This window comes from Sinocyclocheilus rhinocerous, unplaced genomic scaffold, assembly GCF_001515625.1.
Source record: "Sinocyclocheilus rhinocerous isolate Xijiao unplaced genomic scaffold, SAMN03320098_v1.1 scaffold1519, whole genome shotgun sequence".
Lineage (NCBI taxonomy): Eukaryota > Metazoa > Chordata > Actinopteri > Cypriniformes > Cyprinidae > Sinocyclocheilus > Sinocyclocheilus rhinocerous.
Genome location: NW_015633251.1, coordinates 82,305 through 93,389, shown reverse-complemented (window position 1 = coordinate 93,389; position 11,085 = coordinate 82,305). Strand labels below are relative to the sequence as shown.

The 11,085-nt window shown below is 46.2% G+C and overlaps 2 protein-coding genes across 3 annotated transcripts in view; one reads left to right on the top strand and one right to left on the bottom strand.

Moving 5' to 3' along the window:
• Window positions 1-6,911, bottom strand: part of zbtb49 (zinc finger and BTB domain containing 49) — a 13,516-nt gene extending 6,605 nt beyond the window's left edge. Inside the window, exons 1-4 of one of the 2 annotated variants that reach the window (XM_016557458.1) lie at window positions 6,820-6,911; window positions 6,475-6,626; window positions 6,236-6,398; window positions 443-857 (exon numbers count right to left, since the gene is read on the bottom strand). In XM_016557458.1, coding sequence (XP_016412944.1) covers window positions 443-857; window positions 6,236-6,398; window positions 6,475-6,626 — 730 coding nt within the window. In that variant the 5' untranslated portion in view covers window positions 6,820-6,911. The other variant, XM_016557459.1, reaches the window with a different exon arrangement.
• A 518-nt stretch (window positions 6,912-7,429) lies between these two features.
• The window catches only part of lyar (Ly1 antibody reactive homolog (mouse)), a 6,436-nt gene continuing 2,780 nt past the window's right edge, over window positions 7,430-11,085 (top strand). Inside the window, exons 1-5 of the mRNA XM_016557457.1 lie at window positions 7,430-7,730; window positions 7,817-7,947; window positions 10,220-10,334; window positions 10,409-10,516; window positions 10,604-10,687. Of these exons, the coding sequence (XP_016412943.1) occupies window positions 7,826-7,947; window positions 10,220-10,334; window positions 10,409-10,516; window positions 10,604-10,687 (429 nt within the window). The 5' untranslated portion in view covers window positions 7,430-7,730; window positions 7,817-7,825. The remainder of the gene's footprint in view (window positions 7,731-7,816; window positions 7,948-10,219; window positions 10,335-10,408; window positions 10,517-10,603; window positions 10,688-11,085) is intronic.

Here is an 11,085-nt window from a genome sequence, read left to right as displayed (position 1 = left end):
GTGTGTGTGTGTGTGTGAGTGAGTTGAGTTGTGAGTGTGTGTATGTGTGTGTGTGTGTGTGTGTGTGTCTGACCTGTGTGTGAGCGCTTGTGCAGCTCCAGGTTGCTGGGATGTTTGAACGTCTTTCCACAAACCTCACAGCAGTACTTGTTCCCGCTGCTGACCTCTGACCTCTCAACGTGACCTCTCAGGTCGTCGGTCTCCACCGCAGGTGTTGTCTTCAGCTCGGACACTTCTGCCGGGTCAGAGGTCACGGAGAGATCAGAGGCGTGGGTGGGGTGAGTGGGCGTGGCCCCCCGTGGGTCACAGTGCTCCGCCCCCTCATCCTCCGCACTGACGTGTGAGCGCAGGTAGTTGAACTTCTTCAGGTAAACGGTTTTCTTCGGACGTAGGATGTGCAGGTGGGCGGAGTCAGAGCCGCATGGGTGGGTGGAGTCGGAGTTGCATGGGTGGGCGGAGCCAGAGCCGCATGGGTGGGTGGAGTCCGAGTTGCACGGTTGGGCGGAGTCTGGGCCGCATGGGTGGGTGGAGTCGGAGTTGCACAGGTGGGCGGAGTCTAAGCCGCATGGTTGGGCGGAGCCAGAGCCGCATGGGTGGGCGGAGTCTGCCACGGGAATGCTGCTCTGGAGCGGCTCCTCCGGCGGGAAGTTGCAGCTCTGCTTCAGATACTGTCTGGTGTAGAAGTTCCTGAGCTTGTATCCGTGTGGCAGGGGCTTGTGCAGATCTGCGTCTGACGGTAACGATCCTCCGATCACGCAGTCCTGATCGTGAGCCGCGTCGGCGGGCAGAGAGAGAGCCGCGTCGGTCGACACGCAGGGCTTCAGGAACGCCTGACACATGTTCAGGATGTTCAACACCTGAAACACCGTCAGCATTTACAAACATGGTCAAGTCACGTTTATTTCTATAGCACTTTCAACGTTGATTTTAATCAGTTTAACAGTTGAAAAATCCATCAATTATGAGATTTAATTTCAGCTGAAAAGCAGTTCTACAGAAAACTATTTATTCAGTTCAATTAATTCTTGAATCAATTCAGTTCAAAGTTGATTCAATTCATTGTTAATTCAATTAAAGGAGTCATATGATGCTGCTAAAAGGCCTACAGTGAGCAGAGGCCGGGGGATAAAGTGAGGAACGGCCGGTGGATTCGACGAAGGAGCGGCAACCGCATGTGACGACTCCGGGCTGGACTCCGCTTCGTCCACAGTGAAAGCTGATCCGGCGATCCACAGCACTAAGTTGATGTATTTCCTCAGCGACCAGCACAGATCAGCTCTAGGCATGACGAAGTGGATATCGTCCTCTTTTGGAAGACCAAACAAAGTAGTTTCGCTTTCACAACGAAGCACACAGCGTCTTCACGACATGGCGGCAGCAACAATACTACAGCGAGAATAAAAGTTACGCCTTCTTTCTTTGCGTGAACATTTGGGCGGCGTTATGCAAATCTTCCCACATAGTGACGTAGATATGTGGGGGCGTGTTAGAACGAGCCGTTTTAGGTAGGTGTGGCTGACTCTTAACTTTTATAAAGAATATCTCTTTGGATTTGAGACTTTAGTCTTTGCAACTTTACAGATCTTCTTTATGCACCAAGAGCTTGTAACACTCCAAAGAGAAAGGAACAATTGAAATCGCATCATATGACCCCTTTAAGTTTATTTTTTGAATCAATTCAGTTATAGTTGATTCAATTTAGTTATAGTTGATTGAATTCAGTTTAATGTTGATTCAGTTGAGTTCATTGATTAAGTTGAGTTCATTTTGAATCAATTCAGTTCAACATTGATTCAGTTGAGGTCATTGATTCAGTTCAGATATTAATCAAAGTTAACACAATTCAGTTCATTTTTTTAATTAACTCAAAGTTGATTCAACTCAGTTCAATGTTGTTTCATTTCAGTTGTTTGAATCAGTTAAGTTCACTGTTGATTCAACTAAATTCACAGAGTTCACTGTTGATTTATTTGAGTTCAGTTATTTAGTTTAGCTCAATGTTGATTTAGTTCATTTCATTTTGAATCAATTCAGTTCAGTACCAGTGCGTCAACTTGAAGGATCTAAAGATCCTCAAATGCAGTGTGTGTGTTTTGCTTCAAGAAAGCAACCATTCATTTGTGTTGTGTTTTACTTTCTTTCTTTTATATTCATTTATTCACTTATTTATTCTTCATTCATTTATTATTTAATCATTTTTATTGTTCAATTTAATCACATAATAATTTAGAATAATCATTATAGCCATTTATATACCAATTTCATTGATCCATTTATTGATTGCTCATTTATATTATATTATTGTTTTTTTATACTTATGTTGTTTAGTCTTATGACTGTGTGTCTTCATGAATAAGAGATATGAGGGATGTTTATGGAAACTCAAGGTTTATGGGATGTTGTTGTGAATCAGTTTGGTATAACACTACTTGTAGTATCTGTGCTGGTCAGACGAAGTCTGAGCTTTGAAACATACACAACTAATGATGCTTTTCCACAGCGTGGCACGGCTCGGCTTGCGTTTCCACTGCAGTTCAGTACCGCTAGAGTGGGCGGGATTATTCATGTTATAATGAACGTCTGTTCTTCCGCAACAGACAACAAAACAGACACTTTTTGGTTGTTAAAACAGGTGCGCTTGTTCAAAACGGTTGCGTTCGATCCTTCGCTGGCTGTGCTGATTTAAATCTAGCGGTTCTGTTGTGTTTGTGTCGCAAGTTCAGTGACGCAGGTAGTGACGATTCTCTCCGGCCAATCCGTGATCAGCAGAGTTTACACGTCACATTTTGGTAACGGTACGGTTCACTTGGAACCCCAACCGAGGTGGTACTAAAAAAAGTACCAGATACTGTACCCAGTGGAAAACCCCCCAAAAGTGAACCGTACCGAACCATGCAGTGGAAAAGCGCCATAAGACGATTCAATAAACTCTGCTCCTTTTTATCATCACTTCGTCTCCTGCTTCTGCTCTTCACTGGCTTTTTCCTCAGTTAACTTCTTGGCTGATAGAAGACTGTTAACAGATTTTGGGAATTACGCAACTTTGCTAACAAGTTGTTCTGTTACCAGACAAAACTGATATTATCTGACAGGATCTGGGGTCCGGGGCAGGACCTTAATTTTCTGGCATGGAAGCATGAAGTGTGTGTGTGTGTGTATGTGAGTGAGTGTGTGAGCAAGTGTGTGTAAATGAGTGTGTGTGTGTGTGTGTGTGTGAGAGTGTGTGTGTGTGAGTGTATATATGTGAGTGAGTGTGTAAGCAAGTGTGTGTGTGTGTATATATGTGAGTGTGTGTGTGTGTGTATATGTGTGTGTGAGTGAGGTGAGTGAGTGAATGAGTGTGTGTGTGTGTGTGTGTGAGTGAGTCAGTGTGTGTGTGTGTGAGTGTGTGTGAGTGTGAGAGTGTGAGTGTGTGTGAGTGTGAGAGTGTGAGTGTGTGTGAGTGTGAGAGTGTGAGTGTGTGTGAGTGTGAGAGTGTGAGTGTGTGTGAGTGTGAGAGTGTGAGTGTGTGTGAGTGTGAGAGTGTGAGTGTGTGTGAGTGTGAGAGTGTGAGTGTGTGTGAGTGTGAGAGTGTGAGTGTGTGTGAGTGTGAGAGTGTGAGTGTGTGTGAGTGTGAGAGTGTGAGTGTGTGTGAGTGTGAGAGTGTGAGTGTGTGTGAGTGTGAGAGTGTGAGTGTGTGTGAGTGTGAGAGTGTGAGTGTGTGTGAGTGTGAGAGTGTGAGTGTGTGTGAGTGTGAGAGTGTGAGTGTGTGTGAGTGTGAGAGTGTGAGTGTGTGTGAGTGTGAGAGTGTGAGTGTGTGTGAGTGTGAGAGTGTGAGTGTGTGTGAGTGTGAGAGTGTGAGTGTGTGTGAGTGTGAGAGTGTGAGTGTGTGTGAGTGTGAGAGTGTGAGTGTGTGTGAGTGTGAGAGTGTGAGTGTGTGTGAGTGTGAGAGTGTGAGTGTGTGTGAGTGTGAGAGTGTGAGTGTGTGTGAGTGTGAGAGTGTGAGTGTGTGTGAGTGTGAGAGTGTGAGTGTGTGTGAGTGTGAGAGTGTGAGTGTGTGTGAGTGTGAGAGTGTGAGTGTGTGTGAGTGTGAGAGTGTGAGTGTGTGTGAGTGTGAGAGTGTGAGTGTGTGTGAGTGTGAGAGTGTGAGTGTGTGTGAGTGTGAGAGTGTGAGTGTGTGTGAGTGTGAGAGTGTGAGTGTGTGTGAGTGTGAGAGTGTGAGTGTGTGTGAGTGTGAGAGTGTGAGTGTGTGTGAGTGTGAGAGTGTGAGTGTGTGTGAGTGTGAGAGTGTGAGTGTGTGTGAGTGTGAGAGTGTGAGTGTGTGTGAGTGTGAGAGTGTGAGTGTGTGTGAGTGTGAGAGTGTGAGTGTGTGTGAGTGTGAGAGTGTGAGTGTGTGTGAGTGTGAGAGTGTGAGTGTGTGTGAGTGTGAGAGTGTGAGTGTGTGTGAGTGTGAGAGTGTGAGTGTGTGTGAGTGTGAGAGTGTGAGTGTGTGTGAGTGTGAGAGTGTGAGTGTGTGTGAGTGTGAGAGTGTGAGTGTGTGTGAGTGTGAGAGTGTGAGTGTGTGTGAGTGTGAGAGTGTGAGTGTGTGTGAGTGTGAGAGTGTGAGTGTGTGTGAGTGTGAGAGTGTGAGTGTGTGTGAGTGTGAGAGTGTGAGTGTGTGTGAGTGTGAGAGTGTGAGTGTGTGTGAGTGTGAGAGTGTGAGTGTGTGTGAGTGTGAGAGTGTGAGTGTGTGTGAGTGTGAGAGTGTGAGTGTGTGTGAGTGTGAGAGTGTGAGTGTGTGTGAGTGTGAGAGTGTGAGTGTGTGTGAGTGTGAGAGTGTGAGTGTGTGTGAGTGTGAGAGTGTGAGTGTGTGTGAGTGTGAGAGTGTGAGTGTGTGTGAGTGTGAGAGTGTGAGTGTGTGTGAGTGTGAGAGTGTGAGTGTGTGTGAGTGTGAGAGTGTGAGTGTGTGTGAGTGTGAGAGTGTGAGTGTGTGTGAGTGTGAGAGTGTGAGTGTGTGTGAGTGTGAGAGTGTGAGTGTGTGTGAGTGTGAGAGTGTGAGTGTGTGTGAGTGTGAGAGTGTGAGTGTGTGTGAGTGTGAGAGTGTGAGTGTGTGTGAGTGTGAGAGTGTGAGTGTGTGTGAGTGTGAGAGTGTGAGTGTGTGTGAGTGTGAGAGTGTGAGTGTGTGTGAGTGTGAGAGTGTGAGTGTGTGTGAGTGTGAGAGTGTGAGTGTGTGTGAGTGTGAGAGTGTGAGTGTGTGTGAGTGTGAGAGTGTGAGTGTGTGTGAGTGTGAGAGTGTGAGTGTGTGTGAGTGTGAGAGTGTGAGTGTGTGTGAGTGTGAGAGTGTGAGTGTGTGTGAGTGTGAGAGTGTGAGTGTGTGTGAGTGTGAGAGTGTGAGTGTGTGTGAGTGTGAGAGTGTGAGTGTGTGTGAGTGTGAGAGTGTGAGTGTGTGTGAGTGTGAGAGTGTGAGTGTGTGTGAGTGTGAGAGTGTGAGTGTGTGTGAGTGTGAGAGTGTGAGTGTGTGTGAGTGTGAGAGTGTGAGTGTGTGTGAGTGTGAGAGTGTGAGTGTGTGTGAGTGTGAGAGTGTGAGTGTGTGTGAGTGTGAGAGTGTGAGTGTGTGTGAGTGTGAGAGTGTGAGTGTGTGTGAGTGTGAGAGTGTGAGTGTGTGTGAGTGTGAGAGTGTGAGTGTGTGTGAGTGTGAGAGTGTGAGTGTGTGTGAGTGTGAGAGTGTGAGTGTGTGTGAGTGTGAGAGTGTGAGTGTGTGTGAGTGTGAGAGTGTGAGTGTGTGTGAGTGTGAGAGTGTGAGTGTGTGTGAGTGTGAGAGTGTGAGTGTGTGTGAGTGTGAGAGTGTGAGTGTGTGTGAGTGTGAGAGTGTGAGTGTGTGTGAGTGTGAGAGTGTGAGTGTGTGTGAGTGTGAGAGTGTGAGTGTGTGTGAGTGTGAGAGTGTGAGTGTGTGTGAGTGTGAGAGTGTGAGTGTGTGTGAGTGTGAGAGTGTGAGTGTGTGTGAGTGTGAGAGTGTGAGTGTGTGTGAGTGTGAGAGTGTGAGTGTGTGTGAGTGTGAGAGTGTGAGTGTGTGTGAGTGTGAGAGTGTGAGTGTGTGTGAGTGTGAGAGTGTGAGTGTGTGTGAGTGTGAGAGTGTGAGTGTGTGTGAGTGTGAGAGTGTGAGTGTGTGTGAGTGTGAGAGTGTGAGTGTGTGTGAGTGTGAGAGTGTGAGTGTGTGTGAGTGTGAGAGTGTGAGTGTGTGTGAGTGTGAGAGTGTGTGTGAGAGTGTGTGTGTGACCTGCAGGCTCTGTCCGATCTCCAGCAGCGCGTGTACGTTGTCCTGGTTGAGCTCCAGGTGTGAGGTGTACATGTAGTCCAGCACCTGCCCGATGCCGCCCACGTCCTGGATGGCCAGGTGGAAGACAACGCTCTTCTGCGCCGGAGAGTTCTGGAACAGAGACCTGCGGAGCACAGGTGCGTCCAGGTGAGCGCGAGCGGGAGGGAGGGAGCGCGCCGCTGACGTCACGCAGGCCTCACCTGAAGTACGCGCTGAAGGCGGCGAGCACGTTCTTGTGCGCTTTGAAGCTGACGCCCTTCACCACCAGCATACAGTCACACAGCAGGCCCTGGATGCGCTGCTCCTGCAGCTGCTGCAGCACGTACACGCTGTGGCTGCTCACGCTGTCCATCTGCGCAGACGCAGTTCATCATGTTTCGTATCTCCAGCAGCTTAATGTGAGGCTTGGTTAGTTTCACACTTACTAAATATCATTCATTGCCTCTGTATAAAACCGTTTGTCTACGAGAATAACTATAGTAATATAGTGAAAGCAACCCGCGTGTGTATATAAAGCAGAATGAAGAAAGATGCTCTCATCTTACCTTTCACGCGGATAAACAGGCACTGGGCGCATCACGTCATTTCCTCTTTTCACAATAAAAGTCTTTTTTTTTTTTACGCGTTCTGTCTGATTTTAACGCAGATTATACATTCAGAATTATAAAATACACTTTGTTACTGGTAGGTTAGGTTTTGTTTAAAAAAAAAAAAAACGCCTTATACTGCGTTGTCATTTATTATGAGTTGTATTTTTTTTCCATATTCCATTTAGGGTCTTTGTTAACTTTTTTTGTAAATTAAAAAAAAAGCGCAAATCAAATAAATTATAAATGTTAGATGAAAAACTTATACTAAACGAAAAAGAGAATTGTCAACTATGTGTAAGTTGAAGCACTAAAATTACTAATTAGAAATAAATAAAAAGCTAAAACTGAAATAAAAATGAAACAAACATGCATAGTACCCCCCCAAATGTAATAAAAATTACAAAAGCACATAACAAAATTATATACATTAAAATGAAAATATTTGAATAAAAAATATTAATTAAAAATACATATAGACTGATAACAAATAAAAAAAAAATTCATATTCATTTTACCCATATACAAACGTTTATTTCTTTTCCTAAATCCCCGTTCTGTTGTTGTGTTTTTTGTTCATGTGTTCGCGGAGCTTGTATTATTTCCTGTTTCCTGTTTCCGTTCAGAGCGAAAACAGAGCGGCACCGCGTGTTTCAAGACACTCGCGCGTGTTTCAGTCGCGTGTTTTTACTTTAAACAACGACAAGTTCAGTTCATACCGGAGACTCGCTCACGGGGCTCAAGAGAACCGGACCGGCGAACCGAATCACTGAGTGATATATTAACCCGCGTGTGAAGGAGATAATTAGAGATCAGCCGCTGGAGTTCCGCTGCTCTTCATCAGAGAATCACAGATCAGCTTGATTAAGGTAACATGAATCATTATCTGTGATATAACATTACATCCCGCACTCAGTGGATGCAGTGCGACTGAAGGCGTGTGTGTTCCTCTCAGGTCTTCAGGATGGTGGTCTTCACGTGTGGCGCCTGCGGCGAGTCTCTGAAGAAAGCTCAAGTGGAGAAACACGTGTTGAAGTGCCGCGCCTGTCAGGTTCTGTCCTGCATCGACTGCAGCAAAGACTTCTGGTAGGAGTTTCTCTGCTGTTCAGCCTGTGTTGCGTAGGATAAGATAAGAATAAGATAAGATTCTGAGATTTCCAGAATGCATGGCGATTCTTTCTCGAGTGGATTCTGAGGTTAGTTTTGAACAGCAGATGGCGCTGCATGCTTTAGAAACAACCATACTCTGTTCGTTTCCAAATCCTTACACACACTTGAACCTAAAATAATCATTCATAAGATTCGAAAAGGTTGAAGCGAATCACAAGGGTGTTCACAGTGGGCTGAGTTTACATTAATCTGGCGTCATAAAAGCATTCTGAGCCGAGGTGGAATTACAGACTCAGCCGAACACACAAGCGCTCTTCAGCTCTTCTTCATCAGCATTTGAGTGTGCGGATAAAAACTAGAGTAGAGCGCCATCTGCTGTTAAAATCTAAGCTCAGAATCGATTCAAGAGGAATCGCGATGCATTCTGAAAATCTAAGAATCGATTCTGTATCGATTTATCGTCCCAGCCCTAGTGTTGCGCTGATGGGGAGCGTGTGATGATATGGCAAGCCAGAGTATTCATATACGCTTGGTCGGGTGTCTGATTGCACACTGACCCGTCAAAAGCGTGCGATTTTACAGCAAAACGCGCATCCTCCACGTGTGATTTGCTATAAAAACGCACGTTCTTGACGCGCACTTTGGAGTCACTGAAAACGTGTGTTTGTGACGTGCGTTTATCATAACAAAAAATGGGTGTCGAATACGTGCGTTTTGAGTAGGACAAAACGCACGTTATGACCATGTAAACAGGTAAACCAAACAGGCAGTGCAAACATATATTTGAAGTGTCCAAACAGGCAAAAAGAACGTTTCCGACGCACGTTTTCCGTGACCCCAAAGCACACGTTAAGAACGTTAAGTTTTTATGGCAAATCACATGTTGAGGACGTGCGTTTTGCTGTAAACTCGCACGCTTTTGACGGGTCAGTATGCAATCAGACGCCCGACCGTGCTGCTGGTGAGCGTGTGGTGTTGATGATGGTGAGCATGTGTGATGATGGTGAGCGTGTGTGGTGATGATGGTGAGCTTATGATGGTGAGCATGTGTGATGATGGTGAGCGTGTGGTGGTGGTGACGGTGAGCGTGTGTGGTGATGACGGTGAGTGTGTGTGGTGATGACGGTGAGCTTGTGATGGTGATGACGGTGAGTGTGTGTGGTGATGATGGTGAACGTGTGTGGTGATGACGGTGAGCTTGTGATGATGGTGAGCGTGTGATGATGGTGAGCTTGTGATGGTGATGACGGTGAGTGTGTGTGATGGTGAGCGTGAGCTTGTGATGGTGATGAGGGTGAGTGTGTGATGATGGTGAGTGTGTGTGATGATGGTGAGTGTGTGTGATGATGGTGAGTGTGTGCGATGATGGTGAGTGTGTGGTGATGGTGAGCGTGTGTGGTGATGATGGTGAGTGTGTGTGGTGATGACGGTGAGCTTGTGATGGTGATGAGGGTGAGTGTGTGATGATGGTGAGTGTGTGTGATGATGGTGAGTGTGTGTGATGATGGTGAGTGTGTGCGATGATGGTGAGTGTGTGGTGATGGTGAGCGTGTGTGGTGATATGGTGATGGTGGTGAGCATGTGTGATGATGGTGAGCGTGTGTGGTGATGATGGTGAGCGTGTGTGGTGATGATGGTGAGTGTGTGTGGTGATGATGGTGAGCTTGTGATGATGGTGAGCGTGAGTGTGTGTGGTGATGACGGTGAGCTTGTGATGGTGATGAGGGTGAGTGTGTGATGATGGTGAGCGTGTGTGGTGATGATGGTGAGCGTGTGTGGTGATGATGGTGAGCGTGTGTGGTGATGATGGTGAGTGTGTGTGTGTGTGTGAGATGATGGTGAGCGTGTGTGGTGGTGATGGTGATGATGGTGAGCGTGTGTGGTGATGGTGAGCGTGTGTGGTGATGATGGTGGGCCTGTGTGGTGATGAATGAACTCTTTCAGTCCTTGATACCAAGAAAGCTTTGTCGTCTCCTGATCGAATTAGTTTCGATCTCATGAGTAGATGAGTTTACCATACTGACAGGAAATCAACCAAGAATATGGGATTCATGTGCTGGGTGATTAGCAAACCTTGTGAATGCTGATATCAGTGTCTGTTCATATTAAGAAATCCCTACAGTGTCGTGATGATGGTGAGCGTGTGTGGTGGTGACGGTGAGTGTGTGTGGTGGTGACGGTGAGTGTGTCGTGCTGATGCTGATTGTGTGTGATGATGACGGTGAGTGCGTGATGTGTTTGTTCACAGGGGTGACGATTACAAGAACCACAACAAGTGCATCAGTGAAGACCAGAAGTACGGCGGTAAAGACTTCCAGGCGAAGGCGAACAAGGGTGATGTGAAGCAGCAGCAGTGGATTCAGGTGAGCGGAGCTGAACGTCTGTGAAGGTTTGATGGGTTTGTCTGGTCACTCACGTGTGTGTTCTTCTTCTCCAGAGGATCCAGCAGGCCATGGAGCAGCCCGACATTGATCCCAGCGTGTGGAAGGTCCTGCAGATGGTCAGCACTCACGATAACGTGCCGCGCAAGAGAGCCAAGTTTGAGGTGAGGATCTGAGACCGCTGTGACGGAGATTCGTTCGGTCTGATGATCGAGTGCTGAATCATTAACCATTGGTTTGTTCACATGCAGAACTGGATGAAGAACTGTCTGAAGATCTACACCCCGTGTTTACTGGAGAAGGTCTGGGAGATTTGCTCAACGACTGCCGACAGCGTAAGAGTCTAACCTTCTTCAGCGCGGCTTTACATCCAGATCGCATTTCACACCAACTTCAACAACGAAGGCTGATGGTGTACATGTTTTAATGTTTCCGAAATAAGTCTCTTCTGCTCACCAAGGCTGCATTTATTTGATAAAAGTACAGTAAAAACTGTGAAATATTATTATAATTTCAAATAGTTTTCTTTGTGAATGTGTTAAACTGTAATTTATTTCTGTGATGTGCAGCTGTATTTTCAGCATCATTACTCCAGTCTTCAGTGTCACATGATCTTCAGAAATCATTCTAATATGCTGATTTGCTGCTCTGCCATTCAAAAGTTTGGGGAAATTAAAATAAATAAATTAAGGGCACATTAAATTGATCAGAAGTGACAGTAAAGACATTTATA